The following is a 21,257-nucleotide window of genomic DNA, read 5'->3' as shown; positions in this document are numbered from 1 at the left end:
TTATTCCATCCAGTCCACTAAGACATTCTGAAAGGAAACCTGGCTCATCTTCTTCCAATGTGTAAGCAATCCTTTTTCATCAAAACAGAGACATCCAATTCTTGTAATAGTCACAGATTGTACTTTATTGAGGAAAACAGCACTCACACATTGTTAAAAATCTTAAATGACGCTAGCATCATTTATTGAAGCCTTAGTGGACAATTTGTCATGTGGAAGGAGAAGGAAATGCCGGCACCCGCAATGGAATAGTCTGTATTTTAACCTGATTGCTTGATTACTGAGGAAGTGCATCTGTGAATGAGCCACACCTGGGGGAGTGGCTACATGTCATCAGAAACAGAACAACAAATAGTAAAAATAGTCAATAGAATATTTCCATCAGAAAAAACATCAGAAAAGCATTCAACAGTTGCACATATCCAGATTAGAGCCACAAACAACCATCCTAAAAAAGATATATAGCCAAGGATGTCATTAAATTCACAGTGTATGCTACACTCAAAAAATATCTAACCTGAAAGGACTTAAGGATAACAGTATACCCAGTCACGATGAAAGGGCCTGGACATTTTAAGTAGAAGGAAATACTTAAATAGAATATATTCAATAAATTTCAAGGGTTTGAAATTAATATTAAAGTTAATCAGAGTAACAGTTGCAAAAAGGGACTCTAAAGGTGTCTCTAATTTAGATATGTGCAACTGTGCTTTTCTGATGTTATGTTCTTTCATTATTTTTTAAATGTATGCCTATATAAGTGTTTGCTTGGAAATATTCTATTGACTATCTTTACTATTTGTTGTACTGTTTCTGATGATGTGTAGCCACTCCCCCTGGGTGTGGCTGATTCACAGGTGCACTTCATCAGTAATCAAGCAATCAGGCTCTAGCATCAGATGTCTATATATACGAGTGATTGAGTTGAGAATGAGGGCTTCGTGCTGAAACGCTGTCGGTGTTTGCCCTGTATTAAAATACAAAGACTATTCCATTGTTCCACGTCTGTGCACCAGACAGAGGTTCTCAGTATTAGGAGTTGTGCGCCCTGCCACTGTTTTCCTTTGATTTGTCATCTGGAATTCAAATGCTTTGTGGCAAATGTTTTTGTTTTTTATGTTGATAATGCAGAAGTCAAAGACAGTAACTATATTTCACTTTATATATGTGCTCTACTCTAAAATACCCAAGTAGTAAGAGCAACTTTTAGCACGTGAAGAAATATAGAAAAATAACTCATGTTCCTTATAGCTGCTATAAAAATGGAGAGCTCCACTAAAGATAACAAACATGAGGGAAATCACAACATCAAGCGCACCTTTGTATGGGAATAATAAGTGGAACAACTGAAAGGAAACAACTTATAACAATAATTAAATGTGGAATCAAATTCAAGATGACAAACACAATACAATATAATGGAAAATGATAATCAAGGTTAGCTCTGGAGGAAATTTACCTCAACAAAACAATGGAGCTGCATATAATCTGACACACACTAAATTTCCTAACATTTAATTTAAATGATTTTACATCTGGAAATTCTTTGTCACATCATTAAAGTGGACTTCCAGAAACATCCCCCCCCCCCATAATATCAAACATATTACTTGCAAAAGTGGAAAATGTTGGAATGTCATTTCACTCTCTTGCCACTTTAGCCTTGTTCCAGATCTCTGAAACACTATCCACATCTCAGTGATGAAAATAAGTCAGGTGTTCATTATCTAGTTTTCATCCAAATATAGCAATTTTCTGGACAGACTTTAATTGAAACCACACCCCTGTCTGTATGGTAGCTTATCTTAATTACCACACAGACAAGAGTACCTTAAGCCAGTTAGCTTAGCTTAGCATAAAGACTGAAAACGGTGAGAACGGTAACAAAATCCACCTTCCATCACCTTTTTTAAAACTCACTAATTAACACATATCTTTTTTGTTGAATCTGTATTTAAAAAAAGTGTAAAATTATTGTGATTTTACATGCCAGCCTATTTCCTGTTTTTTCTTTGAACTAAATAAATGAAATACAAGTTAATTTGCGAGCTATAGAGGGGAATTTTGTCACATTTTGAAAAAGTTTAGCTAACCAGCTACAAGCTATGCTTCATATTTTCCGTATATATAGGTTACCAATGTCTTCAACTAACTCTGATATTGCATTTAAATTAAACTAATTTCTTGAACAACAAATTTTCTGTCTGTGTAGATGAGCTTTAGATTTTTGTACTGTCAGTTTGTTTAGAGTTGAGATTAGCATTGGAATGAGGAGACTTTCCCCACTGCCTTTTCCTCCTGCACAGCACTAGTCTAAACAGATCCCTTGCCCTCTGCTTAAAATGCTTTCCCACAATCACATACAGGAAAGGATTCAATGAGCTGTTACTGTAGCCAAGGTAAGTAGCTAACTGGTTGCCAATGTCCAGCACATGTGCCCATGTGCATCCAGAGATGACTCCATAATGATCCAAAGTATCCAAGATGATCAGAACTTGGTAGGGCAGCCAGCAGAGGATAAACACAGCCAGAACAACAAGGATGAGATATGTTGCTTTCCTCTCCACACTTCCTCTGCTGCATTTTCTCATCCTCTGGCTGCTCCGAATGACTTTAGTGATGTGGTAACTACAAAAGGATACGATAGGAACAGGGATAAGGAAGCCTACTATGCTGACAGTCATGTTGTAGCGCAGTCTCCAGCCTTCATGGGGGTACGCTAAGTAGCATGCATCAATCCCCAAATGAGGGAAGAACTGCACAGAGCGGAAGAGGATAGCAGGGAAGCTGAGCAGGATTCCAGCAATCCAGATACCGACGCAAATCCCACGTGCCCAGAAGGCCCGTCTCTCCCTCCCCTGGGACAGCGGTCTGGTGAGGGCCAGGTATCTGTCCACGCTCACAAGCGTAAGGAACAGCACACTGCAGTAATAATTCATCCCAATGACTATATTGATAAATTGGCACATGGGTTCTCCAAACCTCCAGTGGAACCTGTCGATAATGGTTGCCACCCAAAATGGCAGACATGAAACCATGAGAAGATCAGCCACTGCCAGGTTGCAAAGGTAGATGTCGGCCACAGAGCTGTGCCGCTTCTGGAGACAGAACACGCAAAGAACAAATGAGTTGCCGATCACTCCAAGAAAGCAGATGATGGACATGTAGGCCGGTTGCATGGTGTAAACCCAGTCCCATGCATCTGTGTGGTTGCAGACAAGCTCAGCTCTTGTGGCATTCTCCATAAGTCACTCATCCGCTGAGTCGGGGATCACTGCGAAAGCTGCTGCACAGTCATTTTTAGAGGTAGAAAAAGGAGGGTGTGGTCAACACGAACACATACCAGTAAAACCTTTTAACTGTGTCAACACAGGTTTGATGTAGGTGTTGCTACCTTCACGTCATGATCTGAGTTCTAAATGTGAAGGCATAATTGATTTAATGGAGTGTTGATAATGGTGGTTTATCGGTCAGAGCACACAGCACACACATGCCATCATCAAAGAGTGGAGTCTTAGCAGCAGACACTGTAAGGAGCAACACAGGCCACACATTTATACCTGGATGGACACACACGAATACACAGTGACAATTTATATATTAAAGTTCAACTAAAATTTTCTCCTCGCTTTTGTGCAAGGAAGTTTAAACTAAACTTATACTGCAGACACAGCCATTTTTCATGAGAATAACACTGTTTTTGGACTTTGTGGAAACAGTGTCTAAGGTTCCATCCTCTTGATGGATGTTTCTCAAGGCAGCTGTTGAATGACATTTGAGGACACTGTCATCTTCTGTGATGTGCCACGTGTACGCCATCATCCTGTATAGTCGAGACTTTTTCAACAAGCACACATACCTTAGCATGGGTTATATACTGTTTGTGATTTAAGTCATCCTTTTATTTGTTTTAATTGTTTTTTTCCATTCAGAGAGCAGAAGCTATTCAGCTGCTTTCTGTCCAAGTTGTATCAACTCTTGCTAAGTAATCAGCTGCTCCTGCACCCTCGGTGTTGTGTTCATCCTGCATTATGTAAAGAAGAGGGACTGGCAAGCGTAAACTGTCTTCCTTTCATGGGGTGACTTGTCAGCACTCACAGCAACCCATCTGTGTCGAGATTTGAAGCAACAGGTAACGCACGGAGCAAGGGAGGAAAGTATGGAAAACAATGTAAAGTATGGGAACCTGTTCCCACAAAAATGAATAGATCTTAAATTCCTTCTTTTTCTGAGGATATGTATACAGTATACTGATCCCTTATTTCAATCTCATTCAGACCCATGCTTTTGAAGAAAGAAGAATATATTTATTCCAGATTTGAAAGAAGAGAGTAAAAAAACATGGTGTCATTATCCTAACAGGCCAACAAAAATACATGAAAACAGGTCAAACTATGTATTTTTGGCCTATTCCGTTTGGCCATTTGAGGTAACTTTGTCAGCCTGCATGTTTTTTGTTCCACAACAATTTCCATCTCTGGCAATAGTGGTAAAGTCTGACTCCTAACAAAGATTTCCTGTTTGGCATCACATGTCTTCATTCTGGAGACAAATAGGGGTGTACCCTTGCCCACAGCCCACACTGAGTCAACATTGGGCCATTAAATGGTGGGGTGGCGAGAAATGTATAATGAGACAACTGGTGCCTATCCAGCCAGCATGTTTGTGTGTCACCACTGGAAACTTTTTGACAGAATCCTGTTTTTAACTCTGCAGACAATGAGTCAGAAACATCAGAAATCACTTAGCAAGCAGTTGCTGAGGCACTCTTACATTTTCATTTTTATGCTCAACATTTAAAAGAATTAAAAAGATTCAATGAGACATCCATAAAACCATATGTATATTTTATTTGAATTTTCAATGTTCAGAAGGAAACGTATACTTGTACTATTTACAACCTGACATCAGAAATACAAGAGAGAATATGAAAATTGTATTTACATTATTTTACAGAAACCAGGCAGATTTACATTAAACCTGTACATTCAAGATACTGATGTTTGACAATGTTTGTAACGAGACCAGCCGTAGTTTGTTGTGGTAATTCTATAAAATTGTGGTTAGGTTTTTTCAGCTCATGCTAAGTGATATATAATCATTTAGAATAGTTGAGACAGCTAAAAATGTTATTCTATCTGTAACACCTTAACTAGGAGGGAACATTACAGCCCTATATGACCCTCATTACATTTCCCAAAAATAAACGAAGCTGGAGTTTATCTTTTTGAGAAGAAATCTCATCAGATTGATTTTGAGGAAGGGTGATTTGGTCCAATTACTATACAATTACATACACTGCAAATCTAATCATTTTTAATCATTTACATTGGCACAAGATTACTAAATGATTTGACCACAGTCTGAAAATGATAGCAGTATTTTATATTACAGTCTTTAGAGTAGAGGACAGGTGTGAGCGTGTGGAATCCAGCGTTGCTCTTCTCTTAACGCTCCACTGCTGGAAGACTTCCCGGACTTTTTTCCTGAAGTTCTTTCCTACGATGACATACAGGATGGGGTTGAGGACACTGTTGAAAAAGGCCAGGTAGGTGAAGATCTGGTTGCAGATTTCTAGGACTGCTGATAAGTGACACCCTCCGAGGACTTCTGCTCGTAGGAGCACGTCCAATGTGGTGACCACGTGGAATGGTAACCAGCAGATAAGGAAGGCCAACAGAACGGCCAGCATCAGAGTGGTGGCCCTCTGTTCTGTTTTCTCAGCACTGAACCTCTCTACTGCCTGGATTTTCAAAGCCTGGATAATTTTGATAGTGCAGAATGAGATAATCGAAATGGGGATGATGAAGCTAAAAATGATCAACAGCCCATCAAAGAGCAGCTCTATGACGTGGCTTGGGTAGTTCAGAAAGCATGCGTGAACATCGTACTCAGGGAAATATTTCACCTCCCGGTAGACGAGCGTGGGGACACTCAGGAGCAAACCAAAACCCCACATCAGCAGACAGCCCAGTTTGGCATACTTCGGCCTACGCATTCTGCCATGGGACATTGTATGCACCAATGCCACATAGCGATCTATGCTGATCAGAATGAGAAAGTAGAGGCTGCAGTAGACATTCATCTTAATGCCCAGGTTGATGAGTTTGCAAAGGAACTGACCAAAGGGCCAGTTGAAACCGTTGGATATGTTGACAGCCCAGAATGGCAAACAGGACACCAGGACGAGGTCGGCAGCAGCCAAGTTGCTCAAGTAGATCTCGGCTACGGTGCAGGGCTTCTTGTGGAGACAGAATACCATCAGGACAAACATATTAAACACAATTCCCAGCACAGAGATGAGCAGGATATACACTGGCTGACTGGTGTTGAGCCACTGCCAGTCATCCTGCTCAGGACACCCAGTGCCATTGGTGTTGTTTTGGTCTCCATATAGAGCTGTGGTGCTGAAGTCTGGGACGCTGTGAAGAACATAGAAAAAAGGACAATTAAACATATATGCTTATTGACCTTCTTGCTGAGGCTCTGTCCAAAACTAGTAAAATCCATCTACCAGCACCTATTCACCTTTTCCAACTCCTCAGATGTATCGTGTGTGTGTGTGTGTGTGTGTGTGTGTATTGTTGTAGTGGAAAATTCACCACTGTATAGCTGAAATCAAACAAAAAAATATTTGATTTAAAATTAATAAACACCTGCCAATGCTGAAGACATTTCTCCTTGTACAACATGTTATTGAGGTCTTTATTTGTATTGCATTCAAACAACACAAGCCACCATAAAAAAAATACTTTGAGCTTCTACAAATAGCCAATCTTCAGTTGAGCATCAACTGCACACCAGTTTATAAAACAAAGTGCCCATCTCCATACTGTACATCAGCTGCATATGGAGTCGCTAACTGCTGCAGTGCAACCTCAAATTATACAATCTATCAGCCAGCCTTCCCAACAATCATTAATTTCAATTGTACCTCAGCCCCAGACACAAATGACCACTAATGAGCAACAGGCTCAGCTCCGTTCCATCTTATTCCCTTGAGGGTGCTCTGCACAATATGAGATATCATACTCGTATGTCATATCTTACTCGGCTGAACTATTATTATGACCAAGTCAACTGTATTTTCAAATTATATTCAGCAGTTATAAGGATGTATTTGAATGCAGTGCAAATTATTAAGTCAATAGGCTGCAATTTAAGAGCAAACATCAAACCGTCAAATGTGTTACTGTAAGATTTATTTTTGCTGTAAAGAGAAGAATCCAGTACTGGACAAATTGAATCCAGAAATGTGAAAAATGTGTTAAAAAAAGAAAATGTTGTTGACAATAACCAGATGTTTGGCATTAATAAGGCTCATGGTTTTCAGTTTATCTTCTAATATTTGGGGCTGATATATGATAACTACAGTCAATGTAATTTTCATTCAAATTTCCTTTCTATAAACACGTGTTACTGCTGCTGCTCAATGACACGTTAAAGACTAAACTTTTTTTTTGAGGAACATAAGAAGACATGTTTCTACTGGGTTCATCTCCAAGTTTGTTTTTTTTGTTTTGTTTTTTTTAACTAAATTGTTTACTGTTATGTATCAAGATATTCTGTCACCCAACCTATCTTGACAGCAGCAGCTGTCTTAACACGTCAGTAAATTTTTTCTTTTTTTTTCTTTTCAAACCAGGTTTCTGGTTTCAGGTTACAGTGATCATGTAACTTCATGTAAATTCTCAATGTTTAAAGATATAATGTTTTACTGATTATGTGAAATATTTTTTTACAATAAATAAAGCAAAAGAAACATGTACATACCTTGTAGGTAGAAGAGTCATTCCTCCTGAGTAAGTCTAAGGAGACCAGAGAGTTCCAGATGCCCTGCTCCACTCTCACCAGCACACTCCCTTTCTCTCTCCTCTCTTTCTCTGACTCATTCTTTTAAAGGAAACTGTAATTAAAGTGATGTCTGCCAAAAAGTCATAGTTCAGTCCCCTTTCCTTCTCCTTCCTCCGTAAGTATCAAACACAGCATGGACACATTTGATGTGACAGACTAAGTGTTTATTTTTTAATATTTTTAATTTCTTCAAACTTTATTGCCATTTTCAAACAGAAGCAGGCAATTTACATTAGAGCAGAACCACCTTGACATTGGGCTTCATTTTACATATTCACCTGTACAGTAGATGAAATAGCACCTTGCAGTAGTAGGACATTCACACAAATACCTCTATTCAGATATGCATACACATCCATAAACTCATGTGTGTGCGTGCGTGCATGCATACATACAAATATATCTACACATACATAGACACATATACAGATTCGCATACATAAAGCGAATATAGTTCCTAGCTAAGGTAGTCAATAACTGGTGCCCATCTTCTTCTAAAAGGATGTAACTATAGCTGTAGCTGGGCAGTCATGTGTTCCATCATATATGGAACATATATGACTTTTTATAGCCAATGAAATTCATTGTTATAGTCATTTTTTTCATCAACAGAACACGCAGTATGTAACACTGGTCTGTGGTAAACTGATGTTCCGGCAGTATATCCAGGGGAATTTGTTTCCAATCCCACAGTTTCTCCAGAATTTGTTGGTATATTATTTTTAAAGGCAGAAACTATCAGCAGGGTTCAGAAGAAATTCATTTTTATCTTGCAGTGAAATTCTTCCCACAGCTGCTCTGTCTCTAATCTCTTAATGTCCCTCTCTAATTCAACTTGTTAGGCTAGCCTTTGCTTTTTTACTCTTGAAGATATAGCAATAATTTTCCCTCTCATCACTGCTTTGGCCCCCTCCCAAAGAGTAGAGGGTGAGACTGTGTCATTATCATTTAAGGCCAGATAGTCAATCAAATCTTTTCTTGTTGAATCGTTTCATTGTTTAAAATTGAGACCTTAAGTCTCCAATATTTAAACTGTTTATTTGTTCCAACCTTTATCTTTAAGATGACATGGGGCATGATCTGATATGGTAATTGGCTCTATATTACATTCACTAGTCCTGTACATTTCTTTACCAGATATCGAGAACATATCCGACCTCGAGTAACTGCCATGTACCTGTGCATGAAAGTAAAATCCTTATCTCTGGGATGGAGGTGGCACCAGATATCCACCAAGCCCAGTTCGCCCATCATTGCCAAGAGCAATCCAGGCAGTGTGAGCACATTATTGAGAATTCCAGTGGAAACAACTACATATTTGAATATTATCTGTCTTTTTACCAGCTTGTTAGTCATCTGTCAAGCAATGAATAATGAATTGCACTAACTTGTATGAAAGGCGCTATCATAACATAATTTGGCAAGGGGCTGATTTGCTGGCTAATCAGTCATCTCTAATTCCTAGAAGATCTTTGTATGGCAATTTGTTTATTTTCGCATTTTAGCTCTTCACTTGGCACAATGAGGGATAATATGATTGGTGCAACTTAATGCTCTGCTTGCACACAGATTGCAAAAAAGGTGGCGAGGTCATATTTCACTCACAAGTTGTAAATAAATTTGCAAGGACCTGCACTCTCACGTACTCATGCAAAAGTATGGCATTTCCTCTGTGAAACCTGTCAACATCAAAAAGGAGATGAAATAATCCCATGTTGCAAAATTTGTTGAGACGGGTTGTACAATCTTCACACTATTAAACCACCCTAAAACCCTTTCTGCTGTGTTTTGCTGTTTTGATAAACTTATAAATGGTTGTTACTCACACTTGCCATCCAATCTAAATATTCATCACCCCTACCTACATAGCCCCTTTTGGATTTTTTGTTAAACTAGTGTTGTTTTCGGCCTGAATACGTGGTAAGAGCTGAAAAACTTGCTCATTTAAGTTGTTACACTGCTGCTGCTGCTGCTGCCGCTATGCAAATTTGTCTGCTGTAAGACATTTGATATCATGGATTACATTCCTCCTAATGGTGTGGTCCTGTGCTTCTGGCCCTGGCTGTTCCAAGTTTCTGGTGAGGATCCCTCTTTGTGTGCCTCTTGAATGTGTTTTGTTTCCCCAGGCTTGACCCGCCCAATACAGCAGGACTGGTTTCTGTATCAAATAAGCAAGTCCTCCTATCAGACTGATTGTGGTAGGCCTCTTTACCCTGCTGTTGTTTTGATGTGGACTAAGTGTCATTTTTAGGGCTAGAAAGGGTAGATGGCAAAGTTCAGCGCAGAACAACAAACCGAACAATTCACCCTTTTGGCATTGCCTTGATGTTGCACATTCATCATCCATTGTTGTTCTCCTGTTATATTGTATCCTGTATAATGATACCCTTCCTCTCGGCGTTATGTCAGTATCCGACCCTCAACTCTCTTCCTTCACTCAACTTAATCTTCCAAACTAAATTAAAGCTTATAATAGACAAATTGCGGATAATCAGATTTTCTATAGATTTTCTGTACTGTGCTCAAATAGGCATGTGTGTGTGTGTGACCTGTGATTATCTCAGAAACAGCATTTGGTTGAGCAACATGGCCATTTGAGAGACAAGGACACCTAAATAGCAAGAATGCACTTTAAACCAAAGGCCATTTTCAACTTAGCTTTGAGTAGAGTAGACAAAGGGCTTTAGTGCAGTCAATAATATATGAAAACTAATCTGGTGTGTTAAAGTCATATGATTAGTATGAGTTAAATGCATGACCATGAGGAAGTAAGTGGGCTGAATGTCTCATTTTAACAAGACTGGGATCTTCCTTAAAGTAATGTTGCAATAATTTCATTTCCCCACATCAGGTTGGTCAAATCCTCATGATATTCAGTAGCACATACCTAAGAAGTTTAATTTTTATCATTCACAAACCATTAATCTTGTTTTTAGGGAAAGGATCTGTATACTGGTTGGTAACCAGTGACCTCAGAGTGACCTTCAGCGAACGGGAGCCCTGTAGCAGTTAGAATTCAGTTGTAGATCATAAATTGGTTCTGGGGCCATTCTCTAGCCCACCATTAGTTTCTCTTGACAGGTTGTAGTAGGTTGTCAACGGGGAGATAGCTGAGACTTCCTGTTGTTGCAGTGGACAAACTTCCTCTCCTCATCCACCTATTCTTCGTTTCTTAAAATGATAAGAATCAAAGTCAGATGTATTATTTGATTGATGTTTTTATTCATTTGTATGGTCGACTGGTCTTTATACTATAACCAAATGCATGTCAAATGAGACTTCAATAGAACAAAAGTAGTTATATAACATCTTTTTATTACAAATAATGAATGGCCAGGGTTTATGTTAGAATATTTACTTAAGAGTTGGTAACGGTATTAAGTTATTTAAGTTTTAGATCAATATTCCTTTGAGCATATGCCCTGACAGAATGCTTTGAGACCCTTAACCCTAACCCTGACCCTGAATTTTGATGGAATATATTGTCTCCTGCCAGGTTCAGCTCTGAACTCTATTCTATTGTTAGAATTTTTGCTTTCTTTCTGTTTGTTACCAAGATTAGTTCTGCTCCATATAATTGGACCAGACTCGTCTTAATGTAAAGAGAATTACGTGAATAACTGCAGTTAAACTATTTTGATTTGTAGACATGTAGAGACACTTGTTGTAATCGACTGCAAAGTGTCTTGGGTTAAGGACATGGATAAATGTTTGACCTGGGTCTTGCCTCTCCTATTTGAAGAAGAACAACTGATCCACAACCTATTTCTCGCATCTTTATAAATCCTGAACTGATTTATGTAATCAAATTTCATTTGAAATTTTTTCCAAATCTCTGAAGTTGAATCTAAAACGAAAGGTGGCTATTTAAAAATGCACGCAGTGTTGTGTGGGTAGGTGACTTATGACTTAAGTATCATAAATACAATGAAACGCACAATGAAAACTCAGATGCTGACAACATTTCTGCTCCAAATCACTATTTTGGCACTGAAAGTACAAATACAGGTTATTTTTAGTAGCATAAAATTAATTGAACAAACTGTCACTTTAAAGATATGTACTCTGTCTTCCTGAGAATGTCCTTAGGAAAACATTGTTTTATTTTTTGTTTTGTTTTTACAGGATAATCTGCACTGTTGCTGCCTATAAATAACTTATCTTTTGGCCCAGTAACAATAGTAAACCGCTGCCAACCGTGACTGAGTTATTTGCATTTTCCTGCTTCCTGCTGCAGTACATCATGGGTGGATAGAGAACTAAACTTAAATTAACATAGCTTGTTTCTATTGTCTTGTGGGCAGTTTTTATTAGAAACTATCTTCTACTGAATGTAAAAAAACAACAACAAAACAATAAAGTGTCAACACTAGGGTCTATAGTTTATCCTGCGTAATCAATATATTGGAAAGAAAAGCTGCTGTTTGGTTTTTCAAATATGATTTTCCAATAATTTGAGCACCACAGACGCAGATCTGTTCACCTTCATCGTATTGGGATGGCGTCAGAAGTCTCAGTGGTGGTTATCACCAAACCACAGCAAATAAAAGCTTAATTGTCTGCAGGGCTAGATTAGGTAAGTGGAGAAAAAATCATTCATATGCCCAAACATAACATTTATTCAATTTAAGACCCCTTGGCCCAGTCCTTCATACATTTATAGAGACACACACCAAGAATCCCTTTACATTACAATACATTAACTGACATGTAGTAGACTCTAAAGTAATTTATTATAGTCTGTCTGCTGCTGTTAGTTATGTCTCAGCAGTGTGTAATGAAGTATATAACAAATGTCTGGACAAGGGGGCGGCAGCTCAGAAATACTCAGCTCATTTCCTGTCTCCTTCTGCTTGTCTCTTAAAGTTTTTTCCAGGCTGTGAGCTCCATTACTCGGTGCTGATCCCACCCCGTTCCCTCTTTCATAAGTCATCACAGATTTGAGACAGTGGGGAACAGCTCCTCTCGCACAGTTTACATATTGTTTTCACAGCTGTCCGAAACAATCAGGGCCTTCAACGAGCGAGAGCTGGAAGAGATGGAATCAAACTAATCCCAGGGTTTGGGAAGCTGGGAGTGGCCCTATAGGCCTCGGCTCTTGTTTGAAACCACTAATGCAACTTTGATGAGCACTGTGTGACACCACTAATGCAGCCAGCCAGGGTACACAAAGCCATTTCTTCAAAAAATACACAGCATATACACAACAACAACAACTCAGTTTTTCTGTTTTTTGCTGTTTTAGATCTGATATGAGTTGTCTCTGTACAACAGGGTGAGACAGTTTGGGGAAAGTCATGTGTATCCCCTTTCTTGTATATTGTTCTCTAATTTAGAAATCCTGATGCATCATTTTCATTTCAGCTTGAAAACACAAAGAATTAGAACTAGATTTCACATCCCCTTTTTCATATTAATAAACTAGCTATTGCAAAACATTATGCTATACTGTGAGTCAGCAACCGGTGCTCTCGTCAGAATCTTTTGTTTTTGTTTTTATTCAGTATACGTGAACATCAGACGAAATAAACATTCAAGTTATGCAAGGAAATTTGCCATTTACGGTGAAATAAACCTGTTTATGGCCACAAACCAAGCTCAAAGCTTGTGTTTCTGGCTGTGGGTGTTTAGAGTTTAGGGAAGAACTGAATTTGAGGTAAACTACGTGGGAGGAAACCACTTCATCAGGAATGAATATTTGGTCATTCAGCTGCTCGCAAAGTTGGTAATTGTTGGTATGACTACAAATTATTTTCCCGAAGTATATAACTTCTAGAAGGCGTCCATTTTGTTAACATTTGCAAGTGGTGTTCAGCAACCATGCGTCAGACCAATTACTGAAAGTTTTATATGCTGTGTCACCACCTTGGCAAATCATTTAGTCTCATACTCTGTTAAACATCTAGAATTAAATCCATTGTGTAAGACATGAAACGATAGAAGCTTTTTATTATTACAAAAATCTGCTCCTCATATTTTTTTGTTTAGATTTTCCACCATGAAGAGGATTTCTGATAAACTCTGAAATCTTAAATACACTATAAGACAAACAGATGAGAGGCATGTTTTGTCTCACACAGTTGAATATTTTGTCATTTTACTCTGATGCAGACTGACAGATAATATAGTCAACATTTGCCTCAGAGCGACAAGAGAGATGACTGCATGTTTCACTGAATGACTTTTGACAAAATGGTGACACTACCAGTGGATTGCTACTACATATCACTGACTTGTCTCCTCCATATCCACGAAACATCTCTTCCATCTGAAGAGAAAAACTCTTAGAAAACCTGATGCATTGACAAAACACTGTAAACTTTCACACTTTCAACCTCCATTTGAATAATCTAGTTGTTTCTTATCAAAATACCACCAAAAAAAAATGAAAGTATTATTAGAAATCCAGCAAATCTGGTTAAAAATTAGTTGAATACAGTGATGTTAGAATTTAAACACATAATATCTCTTCTCATACGCATATTATGTTTCTGTACAATATCATGAGATCTACTGTACTTAACGTATACAAATACTACAGTCATGGAGGCGCCTCGTGGCTCACCTGGTAGAGCGTGTACCATCAAGGCTTAGTCCTTACCGCAGCTGCATGTCATCCTCTCTCTCTCTCTCTCTTTCTCTCCCCAACCTTCCTGTCCTTCCTATCTCTCTTTCACCGTATCTAGAATAAAGGCATAAAAAGCCCAAAAAAAAAAAAAAAAAAACTTCAGTCACGTTTTGCAAGGTACATAACCTATTTATTGTCTGAGTATATAGTCTGAGTATATAAGTCTGAGTATAATATACTGTTTATACTCTCTATCTCTATTCAACGCTGAATTCCTGCAGGTTTTACTCTTTTATGCTCTATTTGTTGTCAGTCTGTGTGTAAGTATATTTACAGCTACTGAAAAGTGAAGTCAGATTCTTTTTCCTTTTTGTACTCTGCCAATAAAGTTGATTCTGATTCTACAGTATACACTGTGTAATGCATGTCCTGTATATTGAGCCCTCTGCTGGACAAAATGTAAAATGTCTTGGAGATACACTAAAAGTGAGAGGACAGCCAACCCTCATATTTTGAAATCACACATGCACATTACAACATTTATGGAAATGCATTAGACTTCCATACACACAACACATTGTGTTGATGTGACTGTAACAGAATATTTATCTGAGGCTACTGAAATATTTGATTATGAACACTCTACTACATTTTAGTGGAAAATATTTTTTACTACTTTAGAGCTATAGTTACCCATTTCTTTACAAATTAAGATTTAGCATTCATAACATATGATCATTTGATAGAATATGTGTAGACATAACTAAATAAAATACCAAATACTTTATCATGGCATGCATTTAGAAATAACAATACCAAAATAAACAATTTGACCAACACCATTAAAATGCTCTCACACGTAAAAGTCAAAATTCTAAATTTTACTCATGCAAAAGTACAAAATGAGGTAGCAAATGTAAAAGTACTCATTATGCTGAATAGCCCTTATGAGACTAATAAATATCATATATATATATATATATATATATATATATATATATATATTGATGCATTAATGTGTACATCACTTTAATGCTGCAGTGAGTAAAGTTGCAAACAACTTTAATTTCTTTATATACTGCCGGGTATCTTGTGAATTTCCCTAGGGGATCAATAAAGTCTTATCTTGAAATATTACATCATAATTTATTTGTTGGTTATATTTTCTATTATTAATCTGAAACTGCAAGTAGCCTAACTAAAGTTTTCAATAAAATGTAGTGCAGTAAAAAGTACTATATGGATGTAAGAAAAGCATCTGAATACAAGCAGTGCCTTTATTTCACACAGAAAAGACTTTACAGGTGTCATAAATCATAAATAACATAGCAGATATTGGAACTGCCACAAACAGGAAGCAGTCTCACTGGCTCACTTGCTTGTGTTTCAGAGTGAGCTCAAGATGACAAAGCTCCACATCGATCAGTCTCTGCTCTAAAATAACACCTGTCAGACAGTCATCACCACACAGAGAAACGGACAGACGCTTTCCCACTGTTAAATCCTGATCCTTTTCTTCCCCATTCTTTTGAATTCTTGCTCATCTCAATCATCTTGTCATTTTCTGTCAGCCTGTGCATCTGTCTATCCGTCTCGCTACTTGTCTCACTCTCCGTTCAATAGATCCTCCATTAGCCCCCAGGAGTGGCTTCCACTTCAATTTTGGCCAGCAACCGTACTAGTGAGACTCGACTATGTCTGCCAATGGATGCGCCAGGCGAACGGAGTGATACATGTCAGTCTCCATGGTGACGGGCTGCATGTTCTGCATGCTGATATCCAATCATATTCAGTGTAGTGACAGAGCTGTGGCAGTGGTCTGCTGAGGGACGGGTATTTATTCCCAGGCCTCCTCTGGTACTTTCTGAGTCCTACATTTACATCTGCTTCACTGTATTATAGGACCAGGTTCCTCCTTATACATTGAATGTCATATCTGCTTTGTATTTAATGATTGAAAAAGTTCACCTGTGACCCGAGTGTCTCTCCCAGCAGGCAGCAGCATAACAACAGCTGTGCTGGTGGGTTTTTTTTAACTACTCTGTGGCTTAGGGGATGGCAATGTTCGTCTGGCACTGGGTTGGTCCATTTCTTCTACTTAGAGTAAAATATCTCAACCATCAGTGGATGGATTGGCATGAAAATTTGTACAGACATTCATGTTCCTCAGACGATTAATCCTGCTAACTTTAGTGATCCCATAAAAGTTTCCACCATAAGGTTGACATTATTCGCTTTGTATACCATCTAAATATCTCAGTATCTAAAAGAATGACTGGCACAAAATGATGTTCATTCAAGGTTGCAAGAAGATGGAGCTGAATAATTTTGATGATCCCATGACTTTTCCTCTCCCACAATAATCAAATGATAGTATGCTAACACGAAGTGAACATGGTAAACATTATACCTGCTAAGCATCATCATGTTAGTGTTGTCCTTGTGAGCACACTGGCTACTTATGTTAGCATTTAACTGAAAGCGCTGTGTTCTTCACAGAGCCAGCATGACTATATAGACTCTTGACTCCAAACTGATACTACTTTGCAAACAGTGTGAATACTGTATGGCTTGATTAAAAAATGAATGTTCATATTAATAAACGGTAATAACGGTAATATGCTTAATAAGTTGGAGATTTGGCTCAAGGCACAGGGGTGCAGGGAGCATCCATCTTGCTCAAAGGGCAGCTCCGTCATAAATCCCTCTCTCTTTCTAAGGATGTTTTCTGTACGAGATGACAGGCGGAGACAGACACTTTGTCTGCCCTCCTGCCTCATTGCAGAGAGAGCTAGCCATCCACTCAACAGCAATACTTAATCAAAGAAATAGGGCTCCTGCCTTTTGGATGACGGGCGATGCTGAGCTCCCATCATGGAGCAACAGTAATTAAGTATTTTCACTGAGGCTGCTGCAGCGTCAGGGGATGGTGGCAGAGCCCGTGGGATTGCATTATAGACTCTCTTTTCCCTGCCACACTTGGCACAGTATTTACCCTCCCATGCGATTGGAGGTAGAAAGGAAAGTGTAATGCAGAAATGATTCACATGTGACTTCTTTTACATTTGGCCTGCGTCTTGTGTCCTAACAAATAACAGCAAGACTAAAACAGTCGGTGAGAAAGCTTTCAATTATGACTCTGATTTGGGGGGAAATTAAGAAATTGAATCTTATTGATACACATCATCAGTTAACCACCCTGTGTCAATTTTCAGTAGGATTGTTAATGCTATCCCATCACAAATGATCCTGTTCATGGGGTTATCATCTTGTTTAATTATTCAGATTAGTCAGAGCTGTAGGTGCTGCTCTGTGTGCTCCTCATCACAGGATATTAGCTGGATTGACAAGCATCTGTAATGAGCAGCATCATTAGAGACCGAGTGTGTGTTTGTGGGTGAGAAGGAAACACAATGGAAAGAAGAAAAACCCAAGATAAAAACAAACAAAATCAAGGTCCAGAAATGGCTGCCACAAGCTAAAGGTGCTGTCCAAATCCATTACAGCCTGCTGTTGCCATGGTAGCAGCCTACCTAAAATCCTTTTCTCACCAACCCTTCTTCCTTCTTATACGTTATCAGGAGACAATCACACAATGGCAGCTGGTGAAATCTCTGTAAAAACCTCTGTTTAGCCGGACGACACCTCATGTAGTCATGCCTGTGCGCTCAGTTACCATCAAAAACTGAGCTCTTATATCTTGTGCCATACGAGTGCCTGTTTTAATCAGACAATCACACCGGGGAAGTAGCGGGCAGCTGTGGGGTAATAGCTGTTGACGAGAACAAGCAATCACTATTCTTCTGTGAAAGTGGCCGCAAACAGTAAACTTTGTGATCAAAAGCACGTTATTGATTTTGATAATAGATATAAATCTTATGGGGAAAAAGGAAAACGGAAAACAAATTAACATTAACCTGCAGCAAACTAATGTATATCCATTATCCTCAATCTATTGTGGTCTGCTGCCATGAGCTCATTCACCAGGGGACAGCCATTAAAAAAAGTCAGAAAGCTCTGAAGTCATCGCAGGCCCCGAACAGACTAATGCTGGAAAGTTCAGAACGTCATGTTGCTCAGCAGCTACACCCAAATCCTCTCCAAAGTTTCAGCTGTAGGCTACATAAAGCTGATAACTTCTGAAATGTGTTGATGCTGTGTGTATATTATTCTAAAATTAAATACTTACTTACTCGTATGTACTGTATATTATATAATGATGGTAGGAGAATCTTGTTAAAATGTTCATATGATGTTTTTTTTTTTTTTAATGTAATACAAGACATATCATGCATGAAATAAGAAGTCAATGTCATTACTGTATTTCCACCATGGAGCTGCAGTGAACAAACGACAGACTCATAAAAAGGCATTCAGACAGCCAGGGATTCATACATCAGTACAGAGAGTTTGCATTAGCGCAGCCACTAACACTGTGAGCACTGCCAATTACAAGCTACAACAAACAACATAAACAAATACCTATGCTTACGGCTCTGATACGTCTTCTAGTCGCCGATTTTGGTCACCACAGACTCCTCATCTGAGTCTGGGCCTGACTGAGGCTGAAATGTGTGGCTGAGTCTCTCTGGTGTTTCCTCTAACGCCAACCATCTTGATACACACTGCTCTTTCACCTGTCGGCGAAGCCTTGTCAGTACAGAGAGCGAGATTTTGCATTAGCGCAGCCACTGCAAGTTACAAGCTAACAAACAATGAAAACAAATAGTTATGCTTACTGTTCTGATATGTCTTGTAGTCGCTGATTTTCTCCTCAAAAACTCTTGCATCTGGGTCTGACTGAGGCTCAAATGTGTGGCTGAGTCACAAAGGCCTGCAAACCGAAATATGTCAGTCTCAAAGTTCTTGTTCATACTACAACTTTTGATTTCTCAAACCAATCCATATTTAGTCATATAGCGTCCATGGCTTTGTTTTACATTGTTTGTTCCACATCTTCTTCATCACTGAAACTATGCTTGCGTGGCACACTTGTCAAAGACGGCTTTATTTATTTATTTTTTACTTTATCTTAGACAAGGCTGACAGCTGTATTTGCCATGTAATTAAATCTACCCAACCATTAAGGCACAGAACCGCTACAAGCTCTTCTCAGTTCTCAGTTTCAGGAAAAGATGCCAGTTTCCTCTTGAGCTGCTGAGCTGAATGATGCTAGCAAGTTAAATCATAATCCTAATCATATTAAGATCAGTGTGAAATTATTGTAAAACACTGTTAACATCGACACCAAGTGAAAGACAGTACTGTGAGCTGTTGGTGTGTAAAGAGTTTTAATTTATGCATGATTCTGTCTTCATTGATGGATGTTGTTTGGAAGGTGTTGTTGAACCTGCACTTCACAGATGTCTGCAGGCTCCGGATGATACAGTATAGCTCCAGTGTTACTCACTCCCTCACACACCCACATAACCACAGACACTTGTGCAATGTAATAGATATCCTCTCCTGCCTCTCTGCTAGCTGCTGTGATGCTTTCTCACAAATAAAAATTCTCTGTTACTGGCACATTTATGTGACACATTATATAGATGATAATGTGTAGCCTTTTGTTACGGCATGGGATAAGTATAGACACACACTGTACGTTCCAATGTGTTCTCTGAAGAGACAGTTTGACAAGATGTGTCTAAGCTGCTTGGCATACATTAGCATACCCGGCACCTCATCACCAAGCTGTCACTCTCGACTGGACAGGAGTCGAGCCAAACTAGTACATCCTTCGAGACACAGGGGCAGCAAAGGAGGAGTAAGTCAACTGCTCTTTATATCCTCCTGTGACACATCCTTCCCTTCCCTTTCATCATACTTTCAGACTGATTAATCTTGTCCCAGCTTGAATTAACATTATCTGTTATTCACAAGCAAAGCAAGCCTCATCTTGCACGGACCACATAAATAAAACAAAGTCTTAGCCACTGTGGGTTTCTCGCAAACTATCACCTGCAAGTCTAATAATTACCATGCATTAGCACAGATTAGCCCAGGCAAGGTTACTGGCTATCCATCTGATCTTGCTCTTTCTGAGGGATTTTATGAGGCTCCTTTCCCTCTAGGAGTCAGAGACTGTTTCCAAGACCCCTGGGGCTTTTATTTTTGTTCACAGTCAAGTCACTTGATCATACGCAGAGGAAACACAACAAGCAGTGAAAGCAATGTGAAGGTTGTTCGAAGATCATGCGTAGCTGACTTCACTTCCATCTCTTATCTTGTCTGCCGAGGGGGGGGATCAGAAAAGCCCATGGCGGATTGGAAGGGAGATGATCCATATATTATCAAACCAAGCTGCTTTTTCAGTGGGGAACGGGCTGATTTAGTCTGTAAGGTGGCGTAAAGGTTGAGCAGTGCAGTTTCATGGAATTATGAATGTGATCTCTAAATGTTTTTGACATCGCTTTTCCCTTGGGTGACAGGGTCACTCTGGATATATTTGTTGTGGTTATAAAAAGCACCTGTGACTGCTGGGATCTCAGTAAAGGTGTTAAGTCAAACTATACATTGTTTTAACACTAAGATTTTAGCCATAATAGCAGCATAGTGCCACAATAAATTTGTTAAAATACTTTGGTTTATCACCAAACACCTAAACAAGTAATCACAGAAATGTTAACTCACTTTTTATTCATCAATTAAAGTAATTTTAGCTACTGGTGGAACATATAACCGTAGGTAAATGTAACAACCGTAGCCAGAAATGTTCAGAAGCACTTCTTTGGAAATTATTTGTCTTTTTTTTTACGTAAACAAGACCATGTTACAGGACAGAGTTTTAACATTGTGAGTTGTTTTTACTTCCTGCGTAGTCTTCCTGTTTGCT

General features: G+C 38.9%; 1 protein-coding gene and 1 pseudogene across 1 annotated transcript; both read right to left on the bottom strand.

Annotated features, from left to right (window-relative positions):
• Positions 1–2,219: 2,219 nt before the first annotated feature.
• Positions 2,220–3,245, bottom strand: LOC111657410 (B2 bradykinin receptor pseudogene; annotated as a pseudogene).
• Positions 3,246–4,830: 1,585 nt separating this feature from the next.
• LOC111657402 (B2 bradykinin receptor-like) lies at positions 4,831–7,927 on the bottom strand. The gene is made up of 2 exons (XM_023409562.2): positions 7,774–7,927; positions 4,831–6,422 (listed from the first exon to the last, which is right to left on the bottom strand). The coding sequence occupies exons 1-2, from the start codon at positions 7,791–7,793 to the stop codon at positions 5,384–5,386; spliced, it is 1,059 nt and encodes a 352-aa protein (XP_023265330.1). The 5' UTR covers positions 7,794–7,927; the 3' UTR covers positions 4,831–5,383.
• Positions 7,928–21,257: the final 13,330 nt, after the last annotated feature.

This window comes from Seriola lalandi, unplaced genomic scaffold, assembly GCF_002814215.2.
Source record: "Seriola lalandi dorsalis isolate HSWRI2012SDOR001 ecotype SW California unplaced genomic scaffold, Sedor1 jcf7180002054398, whole genome shotgun sequence".
NCBI classification, from domain to species: Eukaryota; Metazoa; Chordata; class Actinopteri; order Carangiformes; family Carangidae; genus Seriola; species Seriola lalandi.
The sequence above is the reverse complement of the archived record's forward strand: the minus strand, read 5'-3'. Positions and strand labels throughout refer to the sequence as shown.

What these genes read in the sequence shown, in the direction of transcription:
- LOC111657402 (XM_023409562.2), bottom strand. Translation starts at nt 7,793, where the DNA reads ATGACTCTTCTACCTACAAG. An exon ending in ATGACTCTTCTACCTACAAG is followed by an intron (nt 6,423 to 7,773) that starts GTATGTACATGT and finishes TGTTCTTCACAG; the next exon opens with CGTCCCAGACTTCAGCACCA.